General features: G+C 46.2%; 1 protein-coding gene across 1 annotated transcript in view; it reads left to right on the top strand.

Annotated features, from left to right (window-relative positions):
• Positions 1-19442, top strand: part of PRKCH (protein kinase C eta) — a 125574-nt gene that overhangs the window by 69721 nt on the left and 36411 nt on the right. Inside the window, exon 10 of the mRNA XM_068398080.1 lies at positions 7237-7391. Within this exon, the coding sequence (XP_068254181.1) occupies positions 7237-7391 (155 nt within the window). The remainder of the gene's footprint in view (positions 1-7236; positions 7392-19442) is intronic.

Below are 19442 nucleotides of genomic sequence, written 5' to 3'. Positions count from 1 at the left end.
TCAGCACTCTTGATTTCCCTAAAGACCTTTGGCCAAGCTTGTAGAGGTCTCTAGACTTCCCCAGCACAAGCTGAGGCCAGCAGATATTGCGGAGTTCAGTATTTTTAAAAACAGGCCAGAGCTGACTCAGGTTGGTCACTCTAAACTGGAAACAGCAATTCCAATAGCTTTTTTTCTGAACTGAGGGCTGTAAAAAAGAGCATGATCCTTACAGAGCTACCCTCTTCTGAGACACCACGATACCAGCAGCCAGCTGAGGGGTGCAGGTGTCCTATAAATCTTTAATGGGTCATGTCTATAGCTTGATAGATTGTAGTTCCTTATCCCTCCGTTTATGCCCCTCCAAGTTCAGCCAGCTCTTTGTTTTTTGATCTTTCATGTGGGAAGGAGTGTTTATGTAACTTTCCATGCCATTTTAAAAGGTCTGAAGGGAGAGATTTAATTTTATTTCTTCTTTCAATTTGTTTTGTGTTTTTTGGATATTTTGTTTTACTGGTGGCCAAGCGGTCTCTTTTTTTAATTGGGATTTCACAGGCATTTTCTTGTACATGATTTAATTGGTTGACCTAATACCTGAGATCGTTATTTTCTTTTTCTTTCTAGTTGGGGTTTTTGTTTTGTTTCTAATGGAACAGATACAAATGAATAAGAGTGATAAAAATCATCCTTTTGTGTCTATGTTGAGTAAAAGTTTCTGGTCACAAGACGAGCTAATCATGTAATCCTGCTGTGACTTAGACAGTCTGGAGGGGAGGGAATGAGGAGGAAGGATGCACGTATGGTTCACTCGCGTTTCCCAAAGGATGCATTGTTCCAAAGAAACGATTGAATTTGTGTGTTACAAAAGCTGTCCAGCCCGTGAGCTTGAAATTTCAGCCATGTGGTTAAGAAAACAGGGGCAGAAATTTGGAGGGTGTAGTTAGATTTGTCTTTTTTTTTTTTTCTTCTGGGGCAGGTGGGAACCCACAACTCCCATCAGCTCGCCCTGGGTTGTGGTTGTCGTTGTTCAGCTCTTCTGGAATGAGCTCAGCGTTAACACCGTGCTGTGCACACATGCGCGAGGGAGACAGCCTTTACCCCGAGGGACCCCGCAGAGTTTATTTATGCAAATGGCAGGAGCCGATTTGTTATTCTCTAGGCGATGGTTCTGTGCCTCGCTGCCGCGGCGCAGCACAGCCTGCGTTGTGCCCGCTATCAGCAGCGAGAGATAGCAGAGCGCGGTTGCGAGTGATAACCGGTGATAACTGCCCCGTTCCCGTAGTTGTGACGATGACGCCGGCGGCTCTTTGCTAGAGGAGCTAAAAATGAGCCCCGTGCGGGGAAGTAACCTGTGCTTCTCAGAAGCGCACTCACCACCTGCCCAGCCTGGAGGAGATGCCGCGTGTGCCTTACCCCTTTCTGAGTTTGCTGAATTGTCACTGCACCTTCTTCTGGCTAAAAACCACCCCAAAAACAGCGGCAGAAAGCAACCTTCCCTTTCTCAGCCATTCAGATGTGGCACAGCGACCTCCCCCATCTCGACAGCCCCAGGGCTGCGTGTGCCGTCTGTGGCACGCTCCCTCGCTGTGGCTCGATTGCTCCTAGGCAGAAGTGGTTCCTGAGGCTGGCGTCTCCTTCTGCAGTCACTGAAGCAGAGAGGTAAAACGGCTAACGGAGCACCAAAAATCAGCTAGCAGATGGCTGTAAACCTGCCGCCTTTCTGCCGCTGCCTTGTTCGTCTGGGAGTCTCGGGCCGCGGCGGCAGCGAGCAGAGGGGTGGCAGGTGCCATGGCCGTCATCGCTGCGGCCGTGTTTAAGAAGCATCACTAACAACATGCATGTAATTCCAGCTGAGCAAGCGTGGCACAGAGGTGCTGCTTCTCCTCTGCTTGATGTAGTTATTCTGTGTGAAATCAAACGACCAAATCTTCACCTAGCGCAGGTCAGTGTCTTGCTCCATCACAGTCGGGTGAGTGTGGCTTTGACACTGTCTGGAAGTTTGGGGCTGAGCTCGTTAGATCCACTTCAGTTCTTGTGCACACACGTGTATGTGTGTGTGCAAAGGTTGTTTCAGCAATTCCCTCTTGGTGAGCCAGTTCTTACAACGCCTTCAATCCTCCTTAACCCCCCTGAACAGCCTGCCCTCCTGTACACCCCTTAGCTGGGAGCAGCAGGCAGCTCACGAGGATGTGGCACTGCCTCGGTCGAAGGGCTGGGTATGGAGGGGAGGCATTTCGGCGCAGAGCAGCGCCTGAGCATGGTTCATGGTTCTGTTACTCCTACGAAGATAAATATTGAGAAACCTATTTATTACTCCTCCTCTGGGTCCTGTGCTTTGCAGTGCCCTGACCCAGATACGGATGGCCACTCGCGCTGCTGGGGGAGTTGGACATGTGGCTTTCTGAAGCCCAGTTCTGAGACAGCATGGTTTATTTGCACGCTCCCAGCAAGACCTGAGGCAGATTGCTTTGTGTGGGGGTTGTGGACCACGAAGGGAGAACAGGAACATTGGGAGCGCTGAGGGAGCCTGCCAGCTCTTGTAATTATCTTGTAATAATTTGCTTGCAAGCTCCCTGAGCCCTGCTACTCTTTTTGGAAACAATAAACTTTTGCTGGGAAGCAGTGACACAGCTGTCTCTGTATGGAGATAATCTTGAAAGCCTGCCTTCTGCTCTGCAAAGCATAAACTGCCAAACCAGTGAAAAATGACTGTTTTCTTGGGGAAACCCTTTGGCTTCGGTGAACTCAGATTGAGTCCAAAGCTGATTTTCTAAGGACTTGTGTGCATGAATTATTTCCAAAAAGATGAAATACAAACTTAGCAGAATTCCTGAGCCAAGCTGCCTTTTTTTTTGGGGAAAAAAATGGACCGTTGCTGTAAATGGCATTTAACCAGGTCTCCATATCCTCCAGATGCTGTCTTATATGGCAGCTGTCAGCTAAAGGGGAGGCTTGGGTGAAATTACTGCTGGGATGTGTCCTTGGTGAGGCAGCTCAGCCCCTCATCCTGCAGAGGAATCAGTGTGGGCAGAAGCAGTGTCTGGGAGAGCTCTGCTGTGACAGGGATGTGCAGAGCTTGTCCAAGCCTATGGTGGCTCTGGAGGCTGGAGAGGCCCTGTTGGTAGTTTCCAGTGGGTCTTCTGAACCTCCACCAATGACTCTCTTGAGAGAAGTCCCCTCTGGCCTCCACACTGCCCTTGGCACAGCGGCTCTTGTAGGGTGGCAGGTAGGGGAGGCAGCTTTGCTGTTATTTTCTTATGTGTCTGCATGTAGGAAATGCTTGTCTTTGTCCAGCTCCTCCCTCCACGCTGCCTGAACCAGGGCAACGGTGCTGCCCTGTCCCGTTTACTTAGCATGAAGGCCTGTGATCAGAGATAAGGCTCTCACCCTTGCTGTCTTCAGAGGTCTTTGGTCTTGTGTGGGTTGTACACGGAGATCAGCTATGACTTTTAACTAGAAGGGGGTGGAAGTTAGCCATCACGCTGGCCTCTTTTGGGCATGGGGAGGGAAAGGATGGTCTTTTAATAAAATCTGGACTTTTGTGGTTTGTTTTTTTTTGTTGTTTTTTTTTTTTTTTCCCCTGGGATGATGAAGAGGAAATGTATGAGGGTTCAAAACAGCTTGCTTGTAGAGCTGGTGAAGATCAAGGGCTAAAGTGATGTTTGAGTTGGATTTCAGTGGGTGCTTGTGTTTGCAAGGGGCAGTAACCAGTATGTGGATTGTCCCACCCAGTGGCTTTTGCAATCAGGGACTCTCTTCAAGCCCCAGCAAAACCCCTCTAAGACAACAAACAAATAAAGTGGATATATATCATTGCTATCGAACACTGTCCTTCGGACATGGTATGTGCTTCCAATGGCCCCTGCCCTGCTAATAGGTGAACAAATAGGGATGGCAGACTGAAATTTAGACAAATAAATTAAAAACAAAAAACAAAAAACAAAACCAGTTCTCTTGCACTGAAATTGGCAGGGCTAATCTCTAGATGTGGACCAGCCTTGAAATGAGCCCACCCGATCCCACGGGCTTTATTTGTTTCCTCCAAGTGTTTCTTTAATTTACAGTAACAATTGCTCTGCCGTTTTATTCATCTCGATCCCAGTCCAGCAATGGTGCAACGCGATTTCCTCACGCGGCTGCTGCAAAGGCTTTCGCGTCACCGTTTCCTGTTGACTCAGATGCTCTTTCTTACTTTTGCCGACGTCAAACAGAGATAGCAGATCAGGGAAGACTTCTGAGCAATGCAAAATAGAAAAATAGAAATGCGAGAGTTTCGGCATTGAGCCCTGTCAAAAAACGCTCCAGCTTTCAACTCCTCCTAATTCCCACTGGTAGTCCCCAAGAAAGGAGGCATATAACTCTCTAAGTCAGGTCAAATTTGCAAGTGTCTGAACTATATGCTGTTCTAAGATTTCCTTTTCCTGGCCCCTTTTTAAGCTATTTATTCATTTGTACTCTGCCTGCTGCATGTTGCCTTTTTTTCATAAAATACCACTGTTTGTTTTACTTCTCAATGATTCCTGTGAGGGTCTTTGCAGTTTGGCAAGCTGATGGCTTTGCTTAAGAGTAAAAACGGAAGAGCTTGCTTGGCTCTTAGATCCTGGTCCCCAAGGGGTGGTCATTAGTGCTGATCTTTCTAATAGTTGTTGCCAGGGGTGTAGCAGGGCAATGCACAAATACTGGTATTATAAAGAAGTTGTAATTCCCATCCTGCTTTTTTCTTCAGCAACACCATGGGATTTCTAAGTGTTAGAAAACTGGACAATTAGCTGGACCTCTTTAAAAAAAAAAAAATTGGGTAGTCCAAAGTTCTGTTAGGCTGAAATGAGAGAGCTTCAGTAATTAAATAATCCATATTTATGCTTGGCCTGTGAAATGAGACCATGGATGGAGGTGAGGCGTTCGCTGTTACACTTGTGAGCACCTTATAACACATGCAATGATACTTGCTCAGGTTTGCAGTTAAGTCTGAAGCAAGAGCTGGTTATAACAAGAAGATGCTAATTCCATGTGAGCAGTGATGTGAATTTTAAAACTGGCTGTTTCTGTGCTCACCTGGACATTTGAGAAAGAAGTAGTATCTTCCTTTAAGCATCACAGTACAGATGGTACATCCAGATGGGCCACGGAGTTTTGCCAGCACTGGAGAAGCAGGACATGTATGTTTTAAGATAGGAAGAGTTAACTTTGTTTCCCTGAAGCTCAACTTTAAGGAAAGAGTAGAAAATATATGCATGTTCACCTAACAGTATGCATGTTTATGCAAGCATATATATTACTTACATAAATACACACACATCCCTCATCAGGTTGCTGGTAAATTAAATTACTTCCTGTCGGAGATCTGGCAAGAGGGATTTCTTTTTTAAGTATGGGCTTGAAGAGATGCCTGGACAAGCTGGGCTAGATAAGCATGTGGAGAGATCAGCGAGGAAGGAGGCGGGAAAGACTAACAAGGAGATGTAAAAGCTGGCCCGACTGGTAAGGCAGAGGCGATATCTGTGCTGCAGCTGGAGGAAGGGTTGCTGAACAGGTAGGCACGGCATAGCCAGACTCAGTTTAACCAACTGCAGTGAAGATGTGGCATCAGAGATCTGATGTGGGCTGAAAAACCAAGGTTGATGGTGGGTTTGCACGGTTTGTGCTGCTCTGGCTCAGACTGCTGCTGTAGATGAGCCAGCTTGGGTGTCTTTCAGCAGCCCTATAATAAAGGCAGAGTGAAACAATGAAGTATTGTTGTTTATATGGACTGGAGACAGCACTTAACACGTAGCCTTGGTGCTACACGCAGTAGCATTGTGAGATTGCTGGGAACGCATCTATCCTAGGTTCCGGAAGGAGCCCAGAAGGAGCTGTCGAGCAGAGCGCAGGGTGGTGACGAGAAGCAAGTGGTCCTCATCTGTCATGAGCAGTTTGCTTTCCTGCTTATATCCAGAGAGGAACGAAAGGATTCCTGGTTGCTTTTCTTCTGCTGTGTGCATCTTGATGTGTTAATACCAGTAGTTATTTCAAGCTGGCTGGCTGCCAGGAAGTGGAGCATAACAATGCTTTATCCTCTTCAACTTAGAGAGGGTTTAAAACTAGCTTGTAAATGATTAACATCAGACCTGGGAAGGGGCTTGTGGGGAAAGAAAGGCAAATAGTACCATTAAAAGGCTGACTGGTCTCAGCTGAATTGTATGCCTCTTTTCCAGGCTGCTTATTCCTGATACTCAGAGTAAAACTGGAACAATCAGTACTGAATGTCCTGAAACAATTATCAGGGGAAATTTCTGAACCAGATTGCAACAATTGTAGGGTTTAGTTTTGTGACTAATCACTGTGTGTCCTTCCTCTCACAATTAAGCGAGCACCCCTTTTGCGTGCACTAAACCCACATCCAGACTGTTGAGCACGCAGCTTAAGCAAGTGCCTCCCTATGTGTAGACTCTTGCGAAAACCCCAACAAAGCCAAAAAAGAAACCTCAGAGACCAGCAGCTGTGGTTAATGAACTGAACTTTATTGAGCAGGTTGCTTTTCCGCTCAGCAGAAAGTTTGGTTTGTACTTTGTCCTTATCAGTTCCTTCATCACTCAGAGGTCTCTGCAGGTTAATCAGAGCTATGAGGAAAGCTGAAATCTGAGGGCCCAAAAAGCAGCTTCCAGGCAAGTGTACGGCAGGAAACCCCGTTCTGGAAAACAACACACATTCCCCAGAAATGGTTGTCAAGATACCCTTGAGACAACATCATCGTTGCTGTTCCTGAGCCCTTCTGCTGTTGTGGCGAAGCTGCAGCCTGTGAGCAGTCTGGTTATGCACATTATATTATGGAGCATCTTTCCCCAGAGATCTGAGGTGTTTAGTAGGGAGCAAGGGACTTTTTACAGATTTCTCTTGTGCCTGCTCAGCTCAGATTGCTGTTGAAGGGGTATCGTCCTCTGCTGATTCAGGCTAAGAACAGTTTGGGGAAACCCCATGGGAGCTGGTTAGTGATGAGCACACACCTACTGATAAGCCTAATCCACATGTGAACAGGAATTCATTTCGTGACTGGGGGCAAAATTTTTGGGAGGAATACAGGGGCAAGGAGGTACTAACAGATCTTCCTGGCATTGACTTAATCTTTCCTGAAGAAATCAGGATTTTTATTTTCCCCAGTGTCTCATGGGTGCTTAATCTGTTTTTGTTTGGGAGGTAATAGTTTTACTTAGAATTTTCTAAGCCTGACAGAGGATATGATTAATGCTGTTCATATCTGTTGTGTTTGCGTGTGTGAAGGATCGCCTGTTCTTTGTGATGGAGTTCGTAAGTGGCGGGGACTTGATGTTCCATATTCAGAAGTCGCGTCGCTTCGATGAAGATCGGGCCCGGTTCTATGCTGCAGAAATTATTTCAGCCCTTATGTTTCTCCATGAAAGAGGCATCATTTATCGGTGAGCTCTGCATTCATTCATTCATTCATTCGTTCTCTTTGTGTGAACCTCACGGCTGAGATGATAGCTTGAGTTTTGTGCTTGATTAAATAACTGTCGCTTGCTGCCCACCAGGAACGAGTTGTCAGCTGGAATAACAGTACCTCCACTTTCCCCCAGCACATTGTCCAAGGTGCACCAGCTTCCAGGAAGGAGTGACATTTCTGGCTGCAGTATTGACTACAGGGAGGGTGGTCTTATGATGTGTGTGCGAGCACGTAGAAGATCAGGTTTTCCTTCTGAGGCACAGGGGCTAGATTTGGCATTGGTGTCAGTTCATGTCGCTCTGCAGATGTAGCTGGTTTGTATCAGCCCTAGAACTGCCCCATGTCTGTACCCCAGGTGCCTGCGTGGCTGCTGGGCGTTAGCTGCTGACTGACCGAAGCCTCCATGGTGCTGCCCTGGGCCTGTCCTGCCACTGGAGAGCACATGTCAAACTGATGACAAAGGGGGAAGCATTCAGTGAAACTTCCTAGATTTTCTGGGAGGCAAATGCAAGGAGCTGTTGCTTTTGACACTGTGTGCCTTGTTATTTCAAGGCTAATATGTGCTGGTTACACCCGAGCCTCTTTGTTTCCCTGTATTAGCTATGGGCCTGTGTTTAAACCCTATCTATTGACATACTTATCCAGTGCCTCTCAGCTCAGCCACTGATAGTCTTTTCATTCCTGCCATTATCCTACAGCAGGAATTTTCCCTTCCTGTCCATGTCTAGCATCTTTGTGACTGCAATAGGAGTGGAGCATCATTGCCTTCCAGCACCAGCCTCCGCTCCCGGGTCTCCAGGCTGTTCTCAGGAAGCAGTTTCCCATATTCAGTGCTCTTTTTCTATCATTTCTGTGTACTCAGGCAGTTTGGTCATATTTGTTCCCTTCCGTACTGCCAAAGTGCCACACCATTGGCTCAAGCATCAAGGCACAGACCAGCTAGCACGGATCAGACAGTCAGTCTGCTTTGCAGAGCTCTCTCTGGCCAAGATGACCATTTGACCAGCACCCTCCAGTATACGCCGGGGGCAGAGCCAGACCTCTTCTGGGCTGGAACAGGACAGCTAGAGCAGGGAGATGTCAGCGCTGAGACAGTCTGGTTATGCAGAAAGGTTTCTTTCTGTCATGCTTTGCAGAACACCTCTGGCATCCTCTTGCCCAGAGCACTGGAAAGGAGGAGCAGTCAGTTGTTTTCTTTGGAATACTGTAGCTTGGGTTCCAGCAGCAAAGCATGCATATTTGGGTACGGTCTGCTGTAGCCCTGCTCGGTTCTACTTGTGGCGTGCCAGCACTGCAAGGAATCACGTCAGCTCTCTCTTTTTGCTGCTCGGTTACAGTTGTACAGCTGGGACCTGCAACAGGGTCCAGGGTGGGACCAGTTCCAATCCCAGTCAGGCTCTGTCAGTACTGTTTCAGACTGTGGGCTGGGCCAAATGCCATTTGGTTTGGGGCTTTGCATAGTTTAACCCAGGTGATTCAGTCCTGTGTTTAGTAACGTGTCCTCCCCTATCAGATAAGCCCAGGTCTGAACGCACTAAATCCAGAATAGCTGAGAAGTGGCCAAAGGGTCGGGGGACACTTTTCTATCTGATGGTCAGATGACAGGATAAATCAAGCGAAAGCAACTTCTCTTTCTCTTCCTAGCTTGAGCTCCAGTAAGAAACAGATGGTCAGGTGACGACGGAGAATATGAAATTATTTTTAAATATGAAATCATATGATATATGTGGCACAGTGAAACAGAGAAGGAGTGTCATTTTAATATTCTCCAGGTCCTGACAGTATGAAAATTACTGGTGATACATAGCATATGTATCGAGCTTCTAAAGCACTGTGATTGTCTGCATAGAATAGCAAATCTACTTACTCTACAGCTGGATTTCAGTCTAATTTTTCCCTCGTGAATAATGCCAGCCACTGAAGAGAGACCCTGCCAGATAATTACACATATGACATTATCCTTAAAATAGTGACATCCAGTAGTTATCGTCAATCATTCAGCAGCAAAACTGTGTCTGTGCATAATGTAATGCCACCGTGCTTCCAGCTTGTCCTGTCCCCCCAGCCTGCTGCCTGTCACAGGGCAGGAGTAATCGATCCCTCGGGGTTTTGGCACTCCTCAAGTGCTGCCGTAATTCATGATAGAAACTGGAGGAGTAATTGAAAAGCTCCTTGAACAACTGCACGGGCTTTGATCTTGTTGGAAAACCAGTTGAGCCGTGGAGTCAGGTAGCTTCAGCTGCATGGGGCAGATCTGTGGGGGGATGACTTGTTTTTTTAAAATTAGTTGGGGTGACTCTGTTCTGGAAGATGTAAGGGGAGAGAGCTGCTGGCTGCGGCTGTACTGAGCTGAGGTTGCTTCTGTCGAGTCACGAACATTGGGCTCCAGGAACGAGTTTGCAGTGTGGAAGGAGATACTCAGAAGGGAATCACTGCACTTCTGTAAGAGAGTTTGGAGATTTTATGATCAGAATGTGAGTGCTTGCTTAGGAAGCTGGGAGCAGGGGGGAGAGACATGAGGAAAAGCCTGACCAGAAAGTGTTTTGCCACAAGTTGCTCAATGTGCCTGTTCTTACTGGTTTCTCAGAGTCAATGGAATAACAGAGTTGCTGGCCTAGAATACCCTGGGTCATTTGTTTTTCTTCTGGGCTAACCTTAAACATAATAATACTATATTTTTCCTTGCCCCCTTCAAGATCAAGCAGTTCAGGAGAGAATCTGCATTTACCAACACAGTGATAGTTCTCTCGGTAAGTCAAGTTGCTTTTGCAACAAGTGCTGCCAGAAGCGGGGTCTTCTCTCCTTTGAAATGCCAGAGAGGCTTGAGAACCGGCACTGAAAGTTCATTGAGAAGTAGCTGAAATGTGTCACTGTGGCATGGGGTGACAATGCTGGTAACAGCTAAGGTCAGGGGTTTTGTTGATTCCTTTTCCAGCCACACATACGCAAGTTGAAGTAGCTGTGGTGCAGCCTTTCTGCGACTGCTACCGTGAGCCCGTGAGAATGGGGCTCCTGGGACAGGTGGTGTATTTTGCTTATAGGTGACTTTTTAACATTCAAACCAGGCTTAGTGCTGGATTGGTGCTCTCATAGGATGGTTTTCGTGATGCAACAGAAATATTCAGTGAGTTTGCTCCTCACTTCAAGGAAACTCTGCTTTTTATTACTAAGCCCTGTCCAGAATAGAAGTCCCATAAATATATATGTGTGTATTTGGGGTTTCTTAAAAGACAGCTTTCAGTTTCACAGATTTTTTTTTTTTCATTTGCAACATTGCAAAGGAGAGATGGCTTTCTGGCCTTATCAAGGAGACATCTCTGTCTTGCACTAAGCTGAGGTTTGTCTGTCAACTCAGCAGCACTTATTTATAGTTGCTTCCTGGAAAAAAATGTCGACAAGTACAGTGTAGTTCCTTATCCCATCACACAGGGGGTAGGACTACGAGTGAATCCAGCCATGAAAACAAGCTTTTCAACATGTCAGGTTATAGCATATTGTGTACCCTTAACCACAGAGGAGTAGGACAAGGACATGTTTGGGATCAGCTCATGCTGGATGTTGCCAGAAAAAGGTTAGGTGATAATCAAGGCTATTGTAGATAAAATCTTTGCTCACGGGGCAGTATTCTTGCACTGCTGCTTTCTTTAAGCTTATTTCTGAAGGAAAATTGTATGCTGGGTCCTGTTGCAGGTATTTAGGTTGGTTTGTGATTTTTATCTAAAGACTGTATGTGCTGTTTTTCTTGAGGCAGCTCTTCCCGACTTTCAATTTCCAGTTCAACAGTTCCCAGAGTACGGAAGCATATTTTGGCTTCTGTGCATGCCAGAAGCAAAACAAAACAGCATGGACGTCTGAGCAGTATTAGATTGCACAGTGGCTTACTCAATGCAAGTGAGCTAGTCCACTCATAGTCTTCTAAAAAGCAAAGAGATAGTAAATGATTGTAGGGGTTTATTTTAAAAGCAGGACTTTTCCTTCCATGTAACACTAGTGTAAGAATGGCTGGTCTGCCCTGCTGCCCTCAGATTCAAACTTTTGCATAGGTTGGTGTACAGCTTTGCTAGTGGACAGGTCCACTTGCCAGGGTCACCTACATGGTGTCCCTCAATAGAGGCATCATACCTGTGTACTGAGGGCAAATGCAAATGTTTTCTTAAACTTGGTTGTTGTGAGGTTTTTTTGGAGGAGGGGGCTTAGGGGTTTGCCCTGCAGACTTTTTCAATTTCAGAAAGGTAACGGACTTTTTATAGACAACATAGAGCAATCAACCCAACCTAGTGGCATGGTCTTGACTTTTATGACAAACCTTCTTTCTCTCCCTCTGCAAATGTGTCCCACTGGGAGGATGTACGAGCGATGAGATGGTCGCTTTTCAGAACACGTCTCCACTACCCGCAGAGGTGATACAGCGTGCAGTCCCTGGTGACGTACCTGAACTGGCCTTGGGCTAGCTATATCTGGAAGCAGAGGCAGTGTTACCTTTGCACCCTGCACTTCAATGCTGGTGTTGCCAGCCCTGGGTATGGAGTCGGATGGTAGAAAGATACATGACCCAGCCCACTGCTTGGCACAGCACAGTGGCAGATACATCATTAAGAGTATCGGTAGCATAGTGTAGCATGTACGTAATGTAGCTGATCAAGAGCCAGAGGAGCTAAAAGGCTGGGCTAGAGAGCTTGGGAGAAGGAAGGACTGATTGTTGGCTGGCTGAAGAACCTTGTTTTTCTCCTGAGGGCTCCTAGGTAGCTTATTCCACTGCCTTTGTGTCTGTATTGATATTTCTAATGCAACTGGCCCTTCCAGAGATGCTCGGGGTCTGCTTGTGTTGTGTCACGCCTCTGAACTGGGATGGCGTGCACAGAGTCCTCATGCTCTGATGTGGCACCAACCACCAAGATAAAAGGCAGCAAACCATTAAGTAGGTCCCGTGACTTGACTGTCTTCAATAGGATGCCTGGTCCCTTTAGAAGGCAAAAGATAATTATGCAGTTATCCAGATGAGACCATGGTCTTACCTTGGGGCTCCAGGCTCTTGGGGAAAATAGGATGGGCTCATTAACAGCAAGCATTTACTTTTCTCTGTGTTATCTGAAAGCATCACCTTGGTATGTGTGGTGCTCCCTATGACAGGGAAAAGGTCTGTCTCCTCTGGGATCTGGAAGGATTGCTAGATACTGGCCAGGTCTCTGAAATCGTCACCTTTCCTTAGTGTAGGAGACCCGTCAGGTCTGCAGCTGTATGTCTCATGACTGTTGGCTTTTACAGGGAATGTGTTTTTTGCAACAGGTTAATTCCCTGCCAGTTCAAACAACCAGCCTGTGACACTTGGAGGAAGGTTTACATAAGCCTTTTACAGAGACCAGTTTTGCTGGAAAGACTCTTTATTAACTGAAACAACACTAAAGTTTCTTTCAGCAAGATCAATTAAAAATTACATGCTGAAAACAGGAACTGAATGCCTTTCCTAATTACATAGAGCCACTGTTAACACAGCAGCTTACTAGTGTGCTGTTTGCTTTTTCCGTGGGTCAAGACATTGTAGACATGGGATCCCTCATGTTCCCTCTCTGTTGTTTTTTGGTTTTGTTTTTTTTTGGGCAACTGATGATTTTGTTTATTCTCTTCTCATGAGCTTTTTCACATCTGGAGCCAGATCTTGTTTCCCCTGAAGTCAAGGGGCTTTCCCCAGGGAGGGAAATTAGCAGTTGAACTGGATCTGTGACTGATACCAGCAGTGCCCTTCAAGGCAAACTGGCTGGCTGGGGGGGCTACCCAGGGATCACCATTGGTTTGCTTAGGTGCTCTGCATAGCTTTGTTTTCTTAGCAAATAAAATCTTTTGTTCAGTGAGGTGTTTTTAAGCTTTTCTGAAAGTTTTTGTTTGAATTTGCTATAGTAGATGCATCTGTAGGTGGTCTTTGCTGCATTTGGTGCCTCCCTGATCCCAACCCTGTTTTGCCTGCGTGCAGGTAGAGGCATATTGTTTGCATCCGAGAGGAGAGGGTGGGAAACAGCTCAGCCAGGGCCAAAACCGGGTGCAAGTCTCCACTCTGCAGAGCACCATGACCTCAGCTGTGGGATCTGGTCCCTATTGCTTCAAGACCTGGATTCAGGAGAGCTCCTAGACTCGGCGCTTTCCTGGATTGGGGCCCTGAAGACAAGAGGAGATATATATCAGCAGGACAAAATGAAGGGTGTGCTGTGTTATGAGAACAGCGGAAAGAATGAAATATAAGCTGATTTTACGGTGAATGAGTGAAGCAAATCAGCTAAAAGCTGCAAATTGGCACAGAATAACAAACCAACAGCCCCGTCCCTACAACAACTGCTTAGTGCGGAAGAGAAATTTTCATACTTGAGTCTCTGGAAGCGCTTCATTCAGCTTTAGAAAACGTAAAGGGATGTCTTTTAGGGTCAGGAGTGTAGTAATGTCTGTGGCTATCTTATCTGACAGTCAACAGCTCGTGTAGACTGATTTGTGCTTCTAGACAGTGCATCTTCCACATTGTTTTCCACTCAGATGTGGCTGTTGCACGCGTGCAAGCTGGGCTCTTTTACAGCCTCTGGCATGCAGTGTTTAAAGTGGTGTTTCTCTGCACTTGATCAAATGGAAAGTGCAGAGAGGAAAAAAAACCCAGCCTCTCACGTTTTCATGTCATGTTTAATCAGTCACTGTGCAGGACAGTTTAGTCCTGATTTACAGTTATGCTTACGAAGAGCTGTCCTGTTTTGAGATCCACATATCAGATCTCTGTGCCCCATTGACTCCACTGTATATAGTCTGTGAACTTTAATGCAACTTTCCACATGACTAAGGACTACTGAATAGCCTACAGAAGTTATTGGCTCTGCTAGTGTCTACTTTTCCTTTATGGTTGTTTAAAGGGATTGATTTGAAACCTGCAAACCCTGCACATAATGAGTTTGTATAAATCATTAAAAACCAGAGCTCGAAGGGACCTCAAGAGTTTGTCTAGTTGATCCACCTGCCCCAAGGCTGGATAACCTCTGCCTAAATGCAAGTCTCTTGTACTTTCACTCTTCTTTGGTGTAGTTGTTACATTTGCATGTAATAACTTGTGTACTACACTCTTACAGGCACAGACTTTAATTTACTGAATATTGGAAATGAGAGATTGGTGTTAGCTGGGAATTAGCTGGGAATTCTGGTACTGGTGCAAGAAAAATAAGCAATACTGCTCACCCGTGAGGGGATAAGTGATCAGACATGACTTGTGTTCTGTCATTCTTTTTGTGACTAATATGTCCTTATGGAGGCATTTCACAATTAAAAAGCATACAGATGCAATTTAAGAAATAGCTACATGTGATGGTTACAGACAGGTTCATAAAGAGAGGAGCCCAGAATTAGACTCAATCTTTAAGTCCCAGAGCACCTGGGAATATTTAGGTTAGAACTTCTGAAACTAAGAAACTTTTCTACAAAAAGACTGTTTTTCTGCCTTTCCTGCCCTCTTCATTCTTTTTTAAAGGTGTGAAGGTCATGAGAAGGAGAAAAAAATAAAAATCAACATAAATTTCAAGATATTATGTAAAATTCATTTTTAAAAACTGCCCCTAAATATTATTGCTACCTTTTTAGCCAGAACTGCTCATCTGACTTTTAACATGTTCCCTTATATCAAGGACATTCAGGCCTGTGCTTTTAAGGACCCAATTTTGAAAACTTTTGCTCTGAGATCTCCAGAATTGCCCAGCATCAGTCCAATCATTTTGTTGATCTTTTCACCCACCTTGAACCAAGGAACCTTTCTAATGTCAGAGAATATGACCCCTGAGTTAGCATTAGGGAGGCTGATATATATAGCTGAGGAAAAGGTCTCTGTCAACCTTAATAAATGTTTTGTACGATTTTTTAAAACAAAGATTGTACCAACAAAATGCTGTTGCATCTGCTCCCTCTGACTTGCTGAAATTGGAGATTTCTTGCAATGTGACGTGTTGCAGCGGGTGAAGCTACTGTGTATGTAAGGGAGACAATGAGAAAATCAGTATTGTTGACATACTTGGCCTGCAGCAACTGCCGTAGCTTTCCAGGGAGAATCTGACTTATTCTTTTAGCTGTAGCAAGATCAGCGCATGATGTTTCCTTGGTCAATAATCCCAATGTTTAGATTTTGTTCTTTATGTCAGTGAGCGTGTAGGTACTCTGGTTTTATGGAAAGAGATGGATTTTGTAAAGTCGCCCAGCAGCTTTTAATACCGGTGGTGCAATTGAAACACCTTGTCTTCAGATTCTAGTTCAAAGTCATCAGCTGCCTCTAACGATTACAGAGATAAACTAAAGATAATAACACAGTAGAAAATTCAAACTATTACATGGTCACACTGCAGTAATAGCTGTCTGGTTTACAACGCAAAATTTTTGTGGGAGAAAATTCCATCTTCTGCAGGCAGTACCCTGGGTAGGAGGGTGGGCACAGCTTTGCTTCTGCCCTCCGCGCGCCAGCCCAGCTTGTGCTGGGGCTTGTAGTTAGCTGCTGGTGCAAAGCCTATTCCCATGGAACAAGGGGAAAGCATTACTCATCATTTGGCCTCTGAGTCATAGCACCTTTGCTGTTAATAGGATCGAGAACCTCCCCTTTTATGAGGCTGTGCCTAAAGGTACAGTTTAGTCTCAGAATTGTATTACCTGATTATTATTCCACTAAAGCAGGTTGGCGGTATTCCAGCTGACAGCAATGGAAACGGGAGCAAGCCTTCAGGTCTCAACCGTGCACAAGGTGTGATATATTCAAAACCACAGAGATCCTCCATGCTCTGAGCTGATTTCATAGGATCACAGAATGGTTTGGGTTGGAAGGGACCTTAAAGATCACCTATTTCCAACCCCCCTGCCACAGGCAGGGACACCTTCCACTAGCCCAGGTTGCTCAAAGCCTCATCCAGTCTGGCCTTAAACACTGCCAGGGAGGGGGACATCATTTCTTCTGAATCAATTAAAGTTTCACAAGCATGATTTATTATTAACATCTAGCGCTGCTTTCACAGATCTCTTGGCAGTATGGTAGAGAAGTGCTCATGAGTCAGGAAAATGACGTCCAGCTAGAAGAGGTTATTTACCAGCTAAATCTCCGATTTGGCGAAGTCCATCCAATAAGGATGTGAATGTTTGCATCAGAACCATTTCTGATCTATGCCGTTTCAGGGAAGGCAGCAGCATCATGGTGCCTTGCCAAAGCGGGTTATGGCTTCTTTGTTTATTGTGATGGAAAAGGAATGGGGCTGGAGGAGGGGACGGGGAGGGGTGTGAAATGGGGAAAAGCAGGGTTAGCTGTGCAAGGTAGCAGGGGGAAATTACTCCACGTGCAAACCTGTGTGGTAGAAGGGGTGGTAGGAAGTGATCCCTTCAAACTCTTCATGGGCTTTTCAGTAAGCCTGTGTGTGCTGTTGTAGCAAGGCTGCAGGACGTTGTGGCATGCAGGCTCTGTGCCACCCGTGTTTGAGGCTGAGCCGTGTGTGACATTTAGCATGCGGGCTTTGGGTTTTCTCCTCCCTTCTCTGGATGTGGTTACATTCCTTTTGACATTCACCTGAGTATGAAAATGTAGCAAGATCCCATGTCCTTGTTGACTTCTGCCTAAAAGCTGAATTAATGTGCTTTGTGTTTCTGTTTGTCAGCACGTCTTGACCATAAGTTGAGGAGTTGTATGCTTATCTATGTTTCGGGGATTTGGACACAATCTTATCAATTTAATTTAGCCTTTGCCATTGCTTGCACCTTCTCTTTAATTTTTCCTCTTCCTTTATAACCGTTCTTCCTAGCTGGAGCTCTCCATTTCTGTAATTTTCATATCGCTATTTTGAAACCTGGTGCCCAAACAGCAGCTTCACAGCCGGAGTGTCTACCTTCAGCCACTGTTGAGCACAGAAGGGAGCAAAAATCTTGGCAGCTGGCTCCTGCTTCTTGCTTCTCTGCCCAGCCTTGATAAATGAGCAAGGCAAGGAGCTTCTCTGACTCTTGCCAGCTGGCTAAGCTCCCAAAGAGACAGCCCACCCACCGTGAAGGTCAGAGCACGGCACTGCCCAGCCACTCTACCCTTCCATCAGCATGGAGCATGGAACAAGAGCTGCTCCTGCTCCCACTGGGGTCTCTTTGAGGCCAGGGCCGACTCCCACAGGAGGGTTACACCTCTCCATCTCCTTTGTGCTGCTTGGGATGCAGCAAGCCAGTGAAGCGTCAGCTGGTCCAACTCATGCCTGGAACCACTGAGTTAATTTCAAAGCTGTGATGTCCGATCGGTGGCAGCCAATCTGCTGGTCGTGGGTTTGAGATGGGACTAGTGTAACTCGTACCTGAAATCATGCTTTTTTTTCCCTATCCCTACACAAAGAGAAAATGCCCAAATAAGCCTTTATTGCACTATATCTGTTAAACAGATAGCTTTTATCTGTGACTGAGCCACTTGAAACATACTTTCCTGTCTGCTTTCAGAAAGGCGATACTAACCTGTGCTTCTTATTGGAAATCATGATGCTTTGGAAAGGAGTCAGAGCAAAGTGAGACTGGCTTTTGAACCTCTAAAGCCACAAGACGTCTGTGGCTCGAGTGGGCTGAAGTCTGATTCATGAGTGGAGAGTCTCTGTGTTGCACGTCCCCCTACACTCTTGATCTAGTGAAATTGCCCTGCTCACTGATGCTCAAATTGGTGACTACCCTGACAGGGATAGCCCCAGGGGGAAAAGACCGGTATTTTGTGATAAAATTAATGTAAAACTGTCTTGCAGCCTGCCCTATTTACTACACCTTATCATCTCCAGTCACAGCTGCCTTTGGGGTCCTTCTGGACTGATTTCCCCAGGCCACAGGGGAGTCAGGAGAAGTTCCTGCCAGATCGGTTGGATGCTCCTTCCCAGCATCAGCTGGTGGCATTTCTGGATCCCTGATGGCCAGGAAGCAAGACAACAAATTCCAGCTATGGCCATGAACCAGTAAACTGACATTGGACTAGGGACATGTGAAAGAGAGGGGATGTCAAATGATGGTTTCTGGAGGCCTAGCTGTTACCTCTGTGTGAGTTAAATGTGGCACGGAGTATCAGGTATCTCCATGTTCTGTCATGTCTAGGAAGGTTCATTGAAGTCACTGCTTGCCTGCCTGCAAGCCTTCTCTACTTTCTCTTCACTTTCTTACAACCAGTCTTGTCTGAAATTTTCCACCTCTTCTCTGGGGAAGCTCCTAATATTTCCAAGTCTTTACACTGCTTGTGTCTTCCTTGAAACGTTGCTGTGGTTTGGAGTGGTTCAAGGTGTTCTCTTGTTCTCTGGGGATCCAGCTAGAAGATGGCTGTCCCTCAAGAGAGCTGACTTATAGACTGAGCGCATAATTCCCATAGGCTCCTGATGCCGAGTTCCCTGAAGCCTATACTAAGTGTGTAAGGATGCCCGTAGCCACCGGGCATAACCCAGACGTCGCTTGCTCGCTTGCAGGCTTTTTCTTGACCTGTGTTGGCAGCGCCGTTCACAGCGTTGGCCAAGTGAGTGGCTGCGTCCCAGGCGCTGTTATGTAAGGAAGAATTTCAACATTAATTACATGTCTTGGCTTTAGGTTTCATTCTGTCTCTCCGGACACCAGAAGTACTCTCAGAAGTTTCAGTGTGGCTTCTGCGAACAAAACAAACAAACTTTATTTTACGGGCATTGGGCTCGACTGCTTTCTACCGGAGCATCCGCTCTTTTGGGATGTTTTCCCTTTGTTTCCCTGCCACTGAGAAGGGACAGCAGTGTTTCTGGAGATGCTGCCAAGCATAGCTAACGTGCTGAAGTATTTGAGCTGCGGGAAGGCTGGCATTTCCAGTCAGACTGATGAAAAAGGAAAACTTCACATTTCCCTTCACTCTCAGCCACCTTCCTCATTCTGATGAGCTGGAGGAAGGAGGGACGGATGGACGGACACAGCGCCCTGTTGCCAGGGGGCTGCAGAGGTTGTCTGGGGCAGCAGTGCCTGCTGGGCGAGAGGTGTCTGTGTGGATGGTGTTCTCACCCTCATGGCTTTCTTCCCTCCA

The sequence above is a fragment of the Nyctibius grandis genome, chromosome 4 (assembly GCF_013368605.1).
Source record: "Nyctibius grandis isolate bNycGra1 chromosome 4, bNycGra1.pri, whole genome shotgun sequence".
Classification (NCBI taxonomy): Eukaryota; Metazoa; Chordata; class Aves; order Nyctibiiformes; family Nyctibiidae; genus Nyctibius; species Nyctibius grandis.
Note: the sequence above shows the minus strand (reverse complement) of the source record. Positions and strands in the feature narration are given on the sequence as shown.